The following is a 16,178-nucleotide window of genomic DNA, read 5'->3' as shown; positions in this document are numbered from 1 at the left end:
AAGAGTGAGGGAGAGAAAGAGTTACAGATAGTGAGGGAGAGAGAGAATTAGATGGGGTTTGTGAATTTCATAGAATTAACAAGGATATAATAGTCATTACATATAAATAATTGGGTCTTTGCGTTGCTTATCAAATAATTGTTGAATTTATTGGTCCTCTATACTGTGGACTATCAAACACATGTCCACGCAACAAAGCAGGCCCAACTCTTGTTCCATTTGCTTGAGTTTATTAATCTGTACAAAACTTGAGCAACTTATCAAACATGGCCTTAAATCTTCTAATATAAGTACAAGAACAGAGGCTAGAGGCATATATACATATACATATATATATATATGGAAAGATTTCACCTCGTAATTCGCCTTATTCAGCCCATCTCATCAAAGAATATTATACATACAAAATGTGGGACTATGAGAAGCAACTCACATACTAATTAATTTGAGTGTAGATTGAGGGAATGTGCTAATCTTGAGGCGATGCAGTAAGCAGTTGATTGAATGGTGATCATTGGATTCACACCAACCGCAGTGGGCAGCACACTTCCATCACACACGAACAGTCCCTTTACCTCCCAGCATTCCCCGTTTTCATCCACCGCCCCGTCCTCCTTGCTCCCTCCCATCCTGCAGCTGCTCATCTGATGCGCGGAGCAATACATCGTCCACTGCTCTGACCTCGACATAGGCCCCCCAACTGCTGTCACTGAGTCGAGAAACTCTTCCACGCCCCCGTCTTTGCATCTCATTTTCTGCCCATCGCTTCTGAATGTGCCCACTTCTGCAGCTCCTGCAGCAATCAGGATTCTCAGAGCTCGTCTCAGCCCGGTTTTGAGGTTTTCTTTGTCCATTTCACTCAATCTGTATCTTATACGTCCTTGTTTGATCACACAACCCGAGCCCTCATCTCTGGGCAATGCAAATAGAACAGCAGTCCGGGCGTATCTTGCCATACGCTCGTTCATGTTATGCCTTGAAACCCAAGGGATCAATGAGGCGAATGAAGCAGGTCCAAGCGCTGCAGCTTCCACTATGACTCGGGCGCTTGATTCTTCTTCATTTCGGACCTTGTGGATGGAGGTGATGATACCACCCTCAAAGCTTTTACCTTTGAGTTCCACTTGAGATTCGGGGAAGTATCCCCACACGAAGGAGACGGGGTGGAGATGCAGATTCCGACCAATGTGCATGTTCTCCAACCCGCTAGCTACCAGCAATGGTGGTGTGAGGAGAGAACCACAAGCAGAAACTGTAGCCTTTGCCTCAATACGAAGCTTCCTCCCGATTTTCTTGCTTTCAGCAGTCGCTATCACTCCAACACATCTCTTTCTGGATGTTTCGTCGCCGCCCCTCACCAGCACGAACCTCTCTGCTTTACATCCGGTTAAGATCACTGCCCCGTTGTTGACAGCATCAACAAGCCACGTGGATTCAGTTCCCTTTTTATCTCCTCTTCTGCAGCCATAGCAGCAAGAACCACAGTAATGATCTGCTGAAGAGTTTCTTGGCACAGGCTCGACCTTCAGGCCGAGATTCTCACAACCCGTCTTGAGCACTTGATTTTGAAACCCTTCTTCTGTGCAAGATTCTGTCACACCGATCCTCTCACACACATGATCCATTGCAGATCGATATTCGTGGCTGCTAAAAAGAGGAATCTTGTTTTCTTTAGACCATTCTTTCAGTATATAATCAGGAGTTCTTATGCAAGCAGACCAATTTATAGACGAACCACCACCTACCGTTGTTCCCGCCATGACCAATATCTTTCCATCTTCTGTAGTCAGCATTCCACCAGATTCGTATAACTCAGACAACGAAGGCCCTTCGAGGCCTGAATAATCCTCCGGCACAAAGTAGTGACCTTTCTCAAGGACAACAACTTTCTTGCCCGACTTTGCAAGGACAGCTGCAGCAACACCTCCACCACTACCCGATCCAACGATCACCACATCACATTTAATTTTATAAACATGCTCGTTTGGGTCCTCCACGACAACTAAGCCTTTTTGGATTAGGGATTCCTTCAGTGATGTCTCATCTATGTTCATGGTGTCGATGATCCCCTTAGCAAGTGGTCTTTCCTCTTCATGTCTTCTCCGTCTCTCAATGGCCTCTACCTCATATCCAATTGCTTTCCAAGCGGGGTTGTACGAATTTTCATCAGTCTGCAGCACATCAAGGAAAGAATCTCAATGCTCTTGAAAGATGATGCATAGTAATCTTAACATACATATAATGACCCGTAAACAGCAGAGACGCAGAGAGCAAGCAGAAAAGTCTTTACCAAAGAGAAGAAGACGAAGAGAGTGATGATCTTTAGCGACATGACAGCTATTCTTAATGGCAGCAGAAGAGTCGCTCTCGACCATTTTTGAAGGATGGCCTCTCTCTTCTTCAACGACAACTCGGAAAAACTGTGCACAAATGGCCACTTCCAATCCAAACAAATCCACCCACACAGCAAGAGTGTTCCCACTCTGCTTGATAGAAACTTCAACACTAAACTCACTATCAACAATCCTTTAGGCATGGCTCTCTTCACCATTAGCTCCGCCACCTATTTTGAAATACAAAATCTTAACTGAAAACTGAAAATTTGAAACCCAAAAAAAAAAATAAAAAAATAAAAAAGCTTGCTTGATATAGAACAAGCTGAAAATCTGCAGAATCTATGTCACTAGAGATTCTAGTAGTTCTTAAATGTTGTATCTCCCTCAAAGTTCACTTAGAACTACGATTCTTTTATGTGATAACAAACACACACCTACCCTTTGAATAATAAATTAAATACAACAACTTTTGTAGCTCCAACTGAGCTCATTGATGGCTTAAATAATAGTAGATCATAAATAGAGCAACCAAGATTCTGGAATCTAGGCCATACCACATAGATTCTTTTTTGTACATTCATACAAAAAATTTGCTGTTTTTTCATTCTTATAGAAAACATCAAATAAAATTTGATGATACTTTGTGTGAATTGCTATGCATAAGCCCTTATCACCTAATCGAATTGCATGAAAAATGGGTTTCCGGAATCTAGAACTCAAAATATATAAAAAACAGCCCCTACCTCCGATTTTTTCAGCCTATTAGGCATACAAATTAATGATTAATGATACATATTCTGCACCATCATAAATAAGTACCCAAGTACTAAACAAATATTGCAATTTGCTGAATAAGTTGGTGATTATAATTTGATAATACAAGAAAAATCTAAAAAACCAAAACATTAAAGAATGGAATATAGTTGACCTCATCAGAGTTGAAGAGGGGATTTGGTGAATCTTGAATATTAGCATCATCAGAGAGAGGAGGAATGAGGGCCTGACAAATGGCAGCCAGTGATTGGATTTGAGATGGTGAGAAGCCATGGTTGTAGCTTGAGCTTTCCTCCTTCCAGCTCCTCCTCCCTCCCTTCAACAATGGATGAGGCCCTTCTTCCTTCATTACTCTCACTCTCTCTCTCCTCTTATCTCTCACTAATATATTTATTCTTATCTCAACATGCCATCCTCATCGTTTCCCTGCACGACAGTAATCAAGATACTCAAAAACTTATTTGGGGAAATCGATTGGGATATTCTTGCATTTACACGCTGTGTACTTCATATTTTATTTAACGTGTTCATTATATTTATTTTAAACTTTGGTATATAGTGAAATGGTGGTTCATGTGCAGGAAAAAGTCATTGACATATAGAGATGTATTAAAATAAAATTTTATTTTAACATAAAAAAATAGATTGTTTTTGGTCTAAAACATATACTCCGTCTATCCCGTTATTCATGGCCCGTTTCTTTTCGGCACGAGTATTAAGAAAAATAAGATTGTAGTGTAAAAGTGTGTGAGGTCATATTGATTGTAGTATAAAATTATATCCAAAAAGAAAAACAAGTAATGAATAATAGGACAATTCAAAAGGGAAAACAGACCATGAATATTGGGACAGAGGGAGTATTAAATTGTTCTACAAAAATTAGTTTTTTACATATAAAAAATAGGGTTTAGTACCAAATTCTCCCCCTACCAATGGTGTCCCTATCACGTACAGGATTTTATAGTCAGGGTTAGAGCTGTTTACTACCTCAACGTGGAAAAATCGCAACAAATACCTCCCACCACTTAACGGACCATAATGTCATTAGAAAAAATCATTTTAAAAAAAAATTCAGGTGGGCCCTAGCGCTCTCTCTCTCTCTCTCTCTCCTCTCTACCAGACCACCGGAAAAAAACCGGAGGCCAGCTCTGTCGCCAGCCACCACCTCCGCCTTATCTACATATCTCAAACTCTAGAAACTTCCCTTTGTGTTCTCTCTCTAATCACAAAAAATTCCCAAATTTCAGAAACTCAAGGTTCTCTTTTCCCTTACAAGCAACGTCACATGTCACAGCCATCGTTGTTTGTCGACGACAAAAGCAGTAGCAGGACTGCCACCATCTTCCTCATCCCCTGCTTCGGCCAACAACCGCGAGGGGCCGCCGCCGCCTACAGTCTCTGTGTCTCCCGCTCTTTTTACATCTAAAATTGATGGTTGGTTGTTGTTTGATTGTATATCTTTAGGTGGTTTGATTGGGATTTTTGAAGCATTTTATCTCTTTATTTCGAGAAGAAAAGCGGAGCTTTCTCTTTGAGATAAAATCTGAACCGCTTCGGAGAAGAAAAGCAGAGCTTTCTCTTTGAATGTGAGATGAAACAATTGATGGGTTCCAAGTTTCCCTGAAAATGGGGGAAAACAATTGACGGTGACGCCTAGAGAGAGTTTCTGAGGTGGCGAAGACGACGGCGGGTCGGCTGATGCAGATTTGGTGGGCGAGGTCGGGGAGGGAGGAAAGCGGGTTGGAGAGGGAGAGGGACGGCGGTGGTTTGTGGGTGATTTTTTTAGTTTTTTTTTATTTAAAAATAAAATTAAATTTAAAAATAAAATAAAATCAAACGGCGTTAACGTTCGGGGAAATTTGGTGCGATTTTGCCACGTTGAAGTAGTAAACAACTTTAATCCTGACTATATGATCATGTACGCGATAGTGACGCCATCGATAGGAAGAATTTGGTACTTAACCATAAACTAAAATAAAATAAGAGATTTGGAATTTTATATATAATAGAAAAGTATTTTTTTTCTCCCACATTACAATCTAAAACTTTGAATTTTTCTCAAATCTTCTTCATTTGCAATTATTCTTCATTTCATATTTTGTTAAGTCTTAATTATAATTATAAATGACACATCAATATTTGCTGATCAATCAATTACAAAATCGTAAAATAATTAATATTTTTATACTCCTTATAGTCTTAGTAATGGACGGTACGAGTTTTAATAAAAATGATTATTGTATTGTAAATAGAAAAATAGTCTCATTTAAAAGATAGTGTTTATAATGATACTCCCTCCATCCTACGAAGTTTGAGCAGTTTTTCTTTTTGGGTTGTCCCGTGAAGCTTGAGCAATTTTCTTATATAGCAAAAGAATTTTCATTTATTCACCTTTTCACTTTTTCACCTACCATACTTAATACACAAAATACCATTTCCTTAAAACTCGTGCCGAAAAGAAGTTGCTCAAGCTTCATGAGACGGAGGGAGTAACTAATTGTATTGTAATTGTATTGTGAGTGCTGAATAGGGGCCACCAAGTGATATATTGTTTCTAAAAATGGAAAGGCACAAATTTTTGTGAACATCCCAAAATTGCAAAAAATGACTATTTTTTGTGGGCGGATGAAGTATATTATTTATAAATATTTAACACTTAAGTCTAATTGCGATGTGATGTGATGTGTTGTGATTATACTCATAGTTGATAAGGAGTAAATCCTACATCACCTTCTCTCAAACATCTTCCTCTTTTTCTATTTTGATATGTTTTCAAATATCTTCCTATTCTATATTTGAAAATAATTTCACTAATTATTACTCTTACAATTTCACTTTTTGTGGGACTCATTCTCCACTTATCAAATATATAATTAATTTTTATTAAAATATGTGTCATCCTATTTTAGGAAAATGTTTGGGGGACGGAGGGAGTAATAAATATTTTTAATAATTGACGAGATGATACTCAAAGTTAATTCTGATCTTATAAGCTCGAGATGATATGATTAACAACCATGCAATATATACATTCTACATCATATCTTATGTCAAATTTACATATTTTATTATTATTATTTTTCTAAAATCTACAATCCCACGTCGACCTTTTATAACTTCATTAAATGAAAATCGATATAACATGGTAATTTCTATTATCCACCAACAATTAACATTTAATTGGTAAAAACGATTGAGATTAGTACCATTTAAATTATATTATCAATTTAATTTAGTCAAATTAAATTAATTAAATAAATAAATTATACTCCCTCCGTTCCACTTCAATTGACCTTTTTGAGTTGGGCACGGAGATTAAGAATAAATGGTTAAGAGTGTTTATGTGAGTAGAGAAATTAGGGACCACATACTTTTTTAGAAAAGTGTCAATTGAAGTGGGACAAACAAAAAAGGCAAGTGGGCCAATTGAAGTAGGACGGAGGGAGTATAATATGTATTTTTCATATGTTACAACAATAAAAAAATATAAAAAATTATAAATCATGTGGCATAGTGTAATATGATACTCGTCGAATTTCAACGATTACACGCTAGTATTGTACTCCCTCAGTCTATAAAAAAACTTCAGATTTTTTCTTTTTGGGACGTTCACAAAAAAGAAAAGAAAAATACTCTAACATATTTTTGGACTATACTCCATCACTTATAGTACTTCATTTATCCTTATTTTTCACATTTTTATCACCATCAATACTAATTACAACAGATTTTCATCACTTCTAATACATTCAAGTACTTTTTCTTTTTTTGCAAACTCAATACACTCAACAACATTTTTTAAAAATCCGTATCACTCCCTCTCATAAAGTTATTTCATGGATGGAGGAAGTATTAAATAAAAATATATATAAGCCTTTATGAAGAGATGGGGATTTTTAGGGATGTCAATCGAGCCAACCCACTCGGTTCCGGGCCAACCCATTCAGTTTCGGGTTATTTTCGGTTCGGGCTAGTCGATTTTTTTATTTTTCGGGTTAAAATTTTTCAACCCTAACCCTACCCCACTCGGTTTCGGGCTAGCCCGTTCGGGCCCAAGAATTTACAATTTTTGTATATATATAAGTTTTTATATGAATAATCATATTATTGTAATAAATTATGTCGTGCTTTTTAAATCAAAACATTTCGCCTTATTTTAGATACAAAAATTAATGTTATTTTAATGTAAATTTACATAATATCTAATTTTAACTTTGTTTTCGATAAAAATTGTATATAGATATAACATAAATTACTATCTTTCTTTGACTTTTATATCATAAATATTTATTATTAATCGTTAGAAAAAAAAATCAAAGCATATTATACAAGCATCATAATGTTATTATCAAATTAAAAAGTAAAGTATTAAAGTTTAAAAATTAATTATTAATAAAGTGTTCGGTTAATCGGGCCAACCCACTCGGTTTTCGGGCCAACCCTATCGGGCTCGGGCTATTTTCGATTCGGGCCATTCGGGCTAAATTTTTTTCGGGCTAAAAATTTTCAGCCCTAATCCACCTTTTTTATCGGTCTATTCAGGTTGACCCGTCGATTTCGGGCTTTTTTGACATCCCCGATTTCAATGACAGTTGTTCCAACAAGAATAAAATAACTAGTGATATCAATTGAGTCAAATCAATCTAATAAAAATTTTAACTATTTTCAACTTAAATTAATATAATTAAATTTTCTTGAATAAATTTTTTCGATCCCAACCCTATATCTTCGATTTTCGAACTAATCCTTTGAGCTGGCAATTTTATGAAAAAAGATTATATGATTGCATTTGTCCTAATAACCATATCTATACTATATTTAAAAAAAAAAAAGAGTTTTCAATTTGAAATCAATTTCAAATTTGAGTGACAATTTTGTAGTTATGATAAAATTGAAGGGTTATGTTTAAACTATATATTTTTTTTCTTATTTTCATTTTCTTTAACTTATTATTTGTTGTTACATTTCTTTCCAAAATTGTGAAATTCGATTAATTATAAAGTACTAATATGCATATCAAATTAAAGATCACGATAAAAGCTTTAATATGATATTTTATGAAAATATTTGATTTAAAATGTAAAATTTAATTTTTTTTAAATATTAAAGTTTTATAAATTTCTCTATCCTTTTTCATCTTTTTGAATAAATATATTTTTTAATTATTTTTAATTATTATTTTATTTTTAATTTTTTAAACTTATTTTTTTGTTTTTCATAATATCAAATTTTATAATTGTGAATTCTTTTTTATTTTTTCAATATTCAAGTCAAATACATTCAATTAAAATTAATTTTTTATTATATTTATAAGTATAATAATTGAATTAGTATTAACTTTATATAAATATAAAAATATAAAATGTTGTTCGTGCATTGAACGGGATGCAAATGCTAGTTCTGGCAAGAAAAATCAAGTCATATTTTATCAATTGTTTAATGATTGGACATACATTTCATATAAATTATTATATTTTTAAGTTTTATGTCAGTGAATTTGTTTACAAGTCGTTGAAAAAAATCAAAATACACACTCTGCAACACATTAAAATCTCATTATCAAATTTAAAATCAAAGTAGTACAGTTTAACAACTAAATATTCAGGAAATTTTAGGTTAATTCGTACGACCCATTCGATTTTTAGATCAACTCTATCGAGCTTAAGCTATTTTTAGTTCAAATAAATTAGGCTGAATATTTTTTTAATTAAAAATTTTCGACCTTAATCATTTTTTTATTTTCTTAAGTTTTTTCTTTTCTCTTTTTATAAAATCGCAATTTAATAAACGATGAAGCGCAATCTATTGGTAAGACGCTTTTCCTCTGACCAATAGGTCGGGGGTTCGAGTCATTTAGAGGGTTAGAGTGTGAGTGTGTTTTTCTTTTGTTTGGGTAATACTCCAACCGTCCCACAAATCTTGACACGTTTGATTTCGACACGGGAATTAAGGAATTCTAGATTAGTGTTTTAAGTGTGTAGTTAATAAAGTATAAAAGTGATAAAGTATGAGAGATGAGGTAATAAAAGTGATATAGTAGGAGAGATAATGTAATAAAGGTGATAAAGTAGGAGAGAGAATGTAATAATTATTACCTTATTTGGAAATATGTCAAGATTCGTGGGATGACCCAAAAAAGAAAATGTGTCAAAATTCGTGAGATGGTGGAAGTAACAATTTTTTTTTTAAAAAAATCGCAATTTAATAATCAATCTATTCTTATAGATCGATATCATATTTTTCTGTAGTTTGGTTACTGGTTGGTCAAAATTGGTATAAAGTTCATAACAGAATTATAACAAGAAAAAGAAGTGGTCAAAATCGATCATTCAAAATAGATTTAAATAATTAGTGATAGTTCATTTTTTTTTTGAAGGAAATAATTAGAGGGTGTTTGGCTAAGCTTATTTTAAAGAGTTTATAAGCTCTTGGAGCTTATAAGATGTTTCAAGAGCTTATAAGATACAATTTTTAAGAGCTTATAAGTTGTCAAAGTGTTTGGATAATTGAACTTATAAGCTAGAGAGAGAAAATATATTTTTAGAGAGAAAAAATCGAAGAAAAATAAACTTAAATGATATATGATGGAAATAATAAATTATAGTTGAAAAATATTTGTAAAAAGATTGTTGTATATGAGATTATAAAAAAATAAGTTTGGGTAGAGAAACTTATTTTTTGGGAGCTTATTTTTGGAGCTTAATAAGCTGTTGAGGAACTTATTTTGTCAAACACTTTGAAGGAGCTTATAAGCTCTTAAACAACTTATAAGCTATTTTGAGGAGCTTATAAGCTCAGCCAAACACCCTCTTAGTGATAGTTTAAATATATTTTTGTATGGCACTCATCAACGGGAGAGATATTGGGTTAGTTGGGCCTATTGTTAGGTGGGTCGGTCATGTCGAGCCTAGCTAGCCTAATAGTCTTCATCTTTTTCTCATAAATAATCTTTTGCTGCTTATCTCTGTCTAAAAATAGTGTGACCTGTGGAGCTCTAAATCTAAAATCTTAATTTGTTTTTTCGTTAATTTAGTAGCCTTTCGATATTAAATAATATTCAAACATAAATTAAGAACCCCAGCCGTGTGGGTTACTTAGTAGAGTAATCAATTTTAATATATATAATAAATTTAATTTCTAGCTATTTATATTCAAATCTTTTTTTTTTGAAGGTATTTATATTCAAATCTTGAGTAGCGTAATACAATTTTCTTCTTTTATTGTTTTCACAAGACTCAAAAGACTTCTTTTTCTTTCAAAGACTTTGTTCACCCCTAAGATTAGGTTACATGTAGATTTCATGATAATATCATCCCAACGAATTATTGTTACGAGCTTCTAGAGTTTTATAATACTTTATGAAAGCTTTGAAATTTTTGGCTTTGTAAATAGTTTGACTCCACATTAATAGATTAAAGATTGTGGGCGTGTGTTGCCATAATGATAAAGTGGTTAAAATTTTTAGATCCGAGTCATTTTTGTGCTTGCTTTTAAAATATTTCATTCATCTCATTATTAATGGTTTACTTTCTATTTTGGATTATATATCCCACAATAAATGGCACATTCATTTTTGGGCTAAACTCAACCTTAATTCTACTTGTCTCACACTCTACATTCACAATTCCCTTCTCTCTCGTCGTTTCTCTCATACGTGGTGTTTCCACCCTCTATGTGAAACCCTAATTTCTACCCCATTTTTGTACTCGTCCCGTGCAGCCGTGCTCTTGGTCTTTCAGCCTCTCTCTTATTGTATCTCTTAAATACGGTCCCTCCTCCTCTATGCGAAACCCTAATATAACCTATCTCCCTCAATAATGAAATCTAAACCTGAACCCTGATTAAAGCCAACAATGTTCAATCGCATCTCTTTGTGAAAATCTTACTTCTACGTCCTCGCTATCCCCGCTTTGATGAAAATGGAGCAATGATCCAAGCTAGCTAGAGTCCTCTGTTGTTTTTGACTTGGATCTGAGCGGTGGGATGGTTGTCGACGGCGTTGAAGCGTGCAAAATCTTTGTGCTCTGATCGTCAATGATTCACACTTCCAATTATAGGAGATGTGTTTCTCGTTCATCATGCTTAACGTCCCTTGGATTTACCCATAGGATGATTGGATTGTCGTGTTGTACATGATTAATGGATCACTTGAAAATGGATTGAAGATTGATGTCGTGATTGAGATTATGTTGCAATTCTATGTCCTACCTTGTTTATGCTAGTGAAATCTAACCCCTGTGTACCTTAATGTATGTAATGGATAAGAGGTAATCGGGAGGGAGAGAGAGAGATCGAGTAGCTCATCGTAGATTTAGGGTTTGAGAGAGAGTGAGAAACAAAAGAAAATTGGACCTTAAACATATTTGTACGTAGAAGAGAGAAAGGCGAGAGTAATTCCATTCAAAATACTGATAATTTGATCTAATTTATTAAATTAATATTAAGTGGACAACTATTGAGCCCCAATGAATATTTTGTACCGTGAACACTAATAATAAATTAGTATATTTAGCCAAATCAGTTTTAACCAAGAGGTAAACATCTCCATTCTAAAGAAATACTATAATTATTTTCCAAAAACAGAAAACGAATATTGTAAAATAAGTTACCTCCAAGTATTGCCAAGTGATTCTAAGTTGCTGTTTATTTAGACAAATTATAAAACCAATAAGCTTTCAAAGTTTGTTTTTTTTAAAAAAAAAATCTTAGATATTAATTATAATTATTAAGGCCTGTTTAGTATGACTCCCGTATAATTGTTTAGTATCCATGATATGGAGTATATAATAAGAAAGGCTCATTTAAAACTAAGGCCCGGTGATTTTTTTTTTTTATTTCTCTTCATATAAGGTCTCTTACCTCCACCCTAGGATACCATTCCTCACCTCATGATCAACAGTATCCCTAGATTAGTTTTTAAAAGATAAAATTATCCCATTGCTTCTTCTTCAAAAATCCTTATATGCATTAATTGAATTTAATTTTTGGATTCTCTATTTCCCCAATCCAACAACTTGTGCAGCGGCTGTTATATTACAACCTTGTTAGAGTCTGTGAGAGAGGCTAGGTGGCCCCTTTGATTTCTCTGCATAATTTCTTCCAAAGCGGTGATATAAACTGATAATCCTAAACTTAATCTAAATTTCAAATTAGGGTATCAAACATGAATTTCATATTAACTAGGTTGCATATCTAGGATATCAAATAAATAAAAAATGATACCAATCAACTTTTATTAATATAACATATCTCGACTTAAGCTATCTCATTATATCTTGATCTGGCTATCAAACGAGCCCTCGAGTCATTAAGGTTGCAAATTTTATATTACTAACCCTTAGATACTTCAATTTTTTGACTGGATAAACATAAATTTTAAAGGACGTATTACAGTAAATTCGAATGCAAAAATTTTGAGCTCGGATATCAATCACTTTACTATTAGATCAACACGTGCACAACTTTATATACTAATTTTGTTTTAATAAGACTTCATTATTCTTAGTTTCGAGTATTTTTTTTTTAATGAAAACTTTGATTTTGGTTTCTTTTTTAAGGTTTCTAAATACATTGATAATTTTCTTTTCAGAAGGAATATAATATAGTAGAACAAATATAAACAAATAGACTGAATAAAATAAAATTCAAAAAAGTCCAACTTTCTGAAATATAACTTCAAAACTGATCAAGGGCCAATTATCTGGTGTTTACATTTATATAAGTGAATTCTCATTATATTCTTAATTAGTTTTGTAATTAGTATTATTGCATTCTCTTCATTATTATTATTATTATTATTATTATTATTATTATTATTATTATTATTATTATTATTATTATTATTATTATTATTATTATTATTATTATTATTATTTAAAAAAAATACCCTGAGTTGGCCACCTTCATTAAAAACGAAAAGAGGTGGTCTTGGTACATCCGGGTTGACCCGTTACCCAAATCCTGACCCGTATCCTGATCCAAACCCGCATCAGGACTTAAATCGTGTAAATGACACTATTTGGTTATACAAATGACACTGCCTATAATTGATATTATTCTGTTATACAAATGAGTCTGCATATAAATGATACTTTGTATAATTAACACTATTCAGAAATATAAATGAGACTTCTTGTAATTGACACTATAAAATTGTAAATGACACTATAATATTTTAAATAACATTATAAGATCGAGGAAATGGAAATCTCCCCCTACTACACCAGCCAATGGGAGATCGACACGTGGCATAAGCGGCCAGCCATTAGCATGTTATTTAGTTGTGGCCCATTATTATGTTACAATTATAATTTATATTGTGAAATTCAAAGATAATTTCATTTAATTTAGAAGTTTGAAATGTAAATATATGTATAGACATGAGGGATCAGCAAATTGGCTCCACATTTCGCATATTTTAAAATTCAAATCCAAAACTTACCCATTGGATGAATGGATGCATGCTTTAGCGGGAAAAAATTCAGTCCAAATCTCAGCTTTGATGGTTCTCTCAATTTATTTTCGTTGTATCACCTGAATACACGTTAAAAATCTATAATACTACTATGATGTATTGTAAATTCGTATGAATACGTAGACCGTGCAACGCACGAGTAAAATACTAGTAAATAAATAAAGTAAAAAGGGTGCAAATAATTTTCCCCCCAAAACCAGAACCAGAAGAGAAGCTTAGCGTTGACATAAATAGGACAGATCCGTCATTAAACAATAGTGGCAGCAAATGACAGACATGAGACATCCTATTCTCCTATCTACTCTTGTCTCTTTTTCTCCATTGCTGCGGCGGCGCCACCTTCTTGTCCACTTTTGTCATTTCGCAACACCGCCTCTTCTTTTCTTTTCTTTTCTTTTCTTTTTCATGCCAGATTCAGACGATTGCGGAGCTTCTTTCTTACACAAATTTGAAGCCCAGATTCCTGAATTAATATTTTTAAGAACATCAAGTTTCTTGATTTGAGGGATAAATGAAGAGTTGGATATAGTATATTCAACGAGAGTTGGTCCAGATCTATTTCAGCCACATTAAATTAGTACAATGGTACTCCCTCCATCTACTGCATCACTTCGTGGATGTCACGAGTATTAATGAATTTCACCTTATTTATTTGAATATTTAAGTTTCATGGTCAAGAAGTGATTTATTTGTAAATAATGAGTGTGTTGAATTATAAAAGAAAGTGATACACTTTTAGGGGCGTTTATTTGTTAGGATTAGACTTGATAGATAAAAATACTCTTTTCATTATAAGATAAGTGGAACGGATGGAGTAGTAAGGTTAATAGTATATTGTTTACTTAGAAGTATTTAAATTTTATACTAGTTTTGTTTGATTTATATTTCATTGAAATGATGAGATTGGAGAAATTTACTCTTGCTTTTTTTTAGAGAAAAAAATTATACTCTTGAAGATAAAAATATTCAATCATGTATCATATCAATTATGTAAAGTAAACGCCCTCTTAAATATTATGTACTGGCAAATGAAATTGTAATAAACTTTTCTTGGATGGAAGAAGTATTAAATTTTTCTTCTTTTAGCCAAGGCTACAACAAATTTTAGTAGTTTCAAGAATGTTCAAGTTTTGTGTGCGTGTGTTGGTCAAACGGTAAGGAATTAATGTCTGAGGTTAAAGGGCTTGGGTCCGAGTCTCCTATGGCGCGATCTTTAAAAAAAGTGTTCAAGTTTCGTGTGTACGTGTATTGGTCAAGCGGTAGAGTGGTTAATGCGTTAGGTCAAAGATCTTAGGTTTAAATCCATCATGGCGCGACCTTTAATTTTCTTTATTTAATATTATTAATTTATATATAAAAAAAAGAGTGTTCGAGTTTCTTCATTTCGGTTTAGCAGTTTTGGGTTTCATTCGGTGTTTCTTATATTTGGATTATAATTATTTGACTTTTATTACTCTCTCCGTCTCCCGAAATTTGAGCAATTTCTTTTCGGCACAGATTTTAAGGAGGTATTAGTATTTTGTATGTTAAGTGTGATATGTGAAAAAATGAAAAAGTGAATAAATGGAAGAAAAAAAATGTCATATAAGGAAAATGCTCAAACTTTGTGGGACAGTCCGAAAATAAATACTGCTCAAGCTTCGCAGGACGAAGGGAGTATTTGTTAGTAACTTTTAGGACTATATTTTTACGTTTTCATATTTAAGTTTAGAATTTCGGAACCATGAGTAAGAACCAACAAAAACACATTTCGTTGCCCATAGCTAGGGCATCTAACCATAATTTGGCGTATTGTGAATACATTGATACCATATTATTTAATACAATCATTTTAAAAAGAACTTATATATTAATTAGATTTTATAGCCAATCTATATAGTAGAATTTAATTACAGTACTATATTTGGAAGGTGACTTTACCCCTGAAAAATCAACGGTTTCTATTTTAAATGGAGTAATATTTTGATGCTCCAACTAATAATATCTTTAAGTAAATATGTTTATCGTACATGGTACTCAATCAGATATTTCTATCTAAAAATTAATCTCTTAACGGAAATAAATGATGAATGATTACGATATTAACTAATGGAAATCAATGATAACATGATCATGTCATGGCATTGATTGCTTTCAAGTATAAAGTGATTTGACGTTGAAATTCGAGTGAAAATAAGAGCAAATCAATCAAAATGAATCAAACAATAATGAGAAAGTGTGATTAAAGAACTTTTGTTTTTCATGAGGCGATTAAATTACCTCTAACGACACTAAATTTATCCTTATGAAGCACTAGCAGTATCAGTTAATATTATTCTCATTAACTTTTTCTATGAGAAAATTAATTTCACTACTTAAATATACACATGTAAAATACTCCTTGTCCAGCTTTCAGGTATCATAAAATTTGTTCAATTTTTTCCATTATTTGAATTTAAATAGGTAAAAGTCGACATTTTAAGATAGAATTAAACAATAACTACTAAGATTAAAATGGAATTGACATCGTCAAAGCCACGTGGCAAGCATGCGGCATCAAACACAATTCATCCTATTTTTAGTTGCTACTATTTAATTTTATCCAATTCCCACCT

At 33.0% G+C, this 16,178-nt stretch overlaps 1 protein-coding gene across 1 annotated transcript; it reads right to left on the bottom strand.

Moving 5' to 3' along the window:
- Positions 1-257: 257 nt before the first annotated feature.
- LOC131014259 (long-chain-alcohol oxidase FAO2-like) lies at positions 258-3,686 on the bottom strand. Its single transcript, XM_057942171.1, has 3 exons — positions 3,265-3,686; positions 2,291-2,563; positions 258-2,171 (listed from the first exon to the last, which is right to left on the bottom strand). The coding sequence occupies exons 1-3, from the start codon at positions 3,457-3,459 to the stop codon at positions 441-443; spliced, it is 2,199 nt and encodes a 732-aa protein (XP_057798154.1). The 5' UTR covers positions 3,460-3,686; the 3' UTR covers positions 258-440.
- Positions 3,687-16,178: the final 12,492 nt, after the last annotated feature.

Source organism: Salvia miltiorrhiza, chromosome 3 (assembly GCF_028751815.1).
Source record: "Salvia miltiorrhiza cultivar Shanhuang (shh) chromosome 3, IMPLAD_Smil_shh, whole genome shotgun sequence".
NCBI classification, from domain to species: domain Eukaryota; kingdom Viridiplantae; phylum Streptophyta; class Magnoliopsida; order Lamiales; family Lamiaceae; genus Salvia; species Salvia miltiorrhiza.
Note: the sequence above shows the minus strand (reverse complement) of the source record. Positions and strands in the feature narration are given on the sequence as shown.

Bases quoted from the DNA above. Each gene is read 5' to 3' on its own strand.
- LOC131014259 (XM_057942171.1), bottom strand. From the start codon at position 3,459: ATGAAGGAAGAAGGGCCTCATCCATTGTTGAAGGGAGGGAGGAGGAGC. The intron at 2,564-3,264 runs GTCAACTATATT...ATTTCAAAATAG, and splicing joins CCCTCTTCAACTCTGATGAG to GTGGCGGAGCTAATGGTGAA. The intron at 2,172-2,290 runs GTAAAGACTTTT...GATGTGCTGCAG, and splicing joins TCTTCGTCTTCTTCTCTTTG to ACTGATGAAAATTCGTACAA.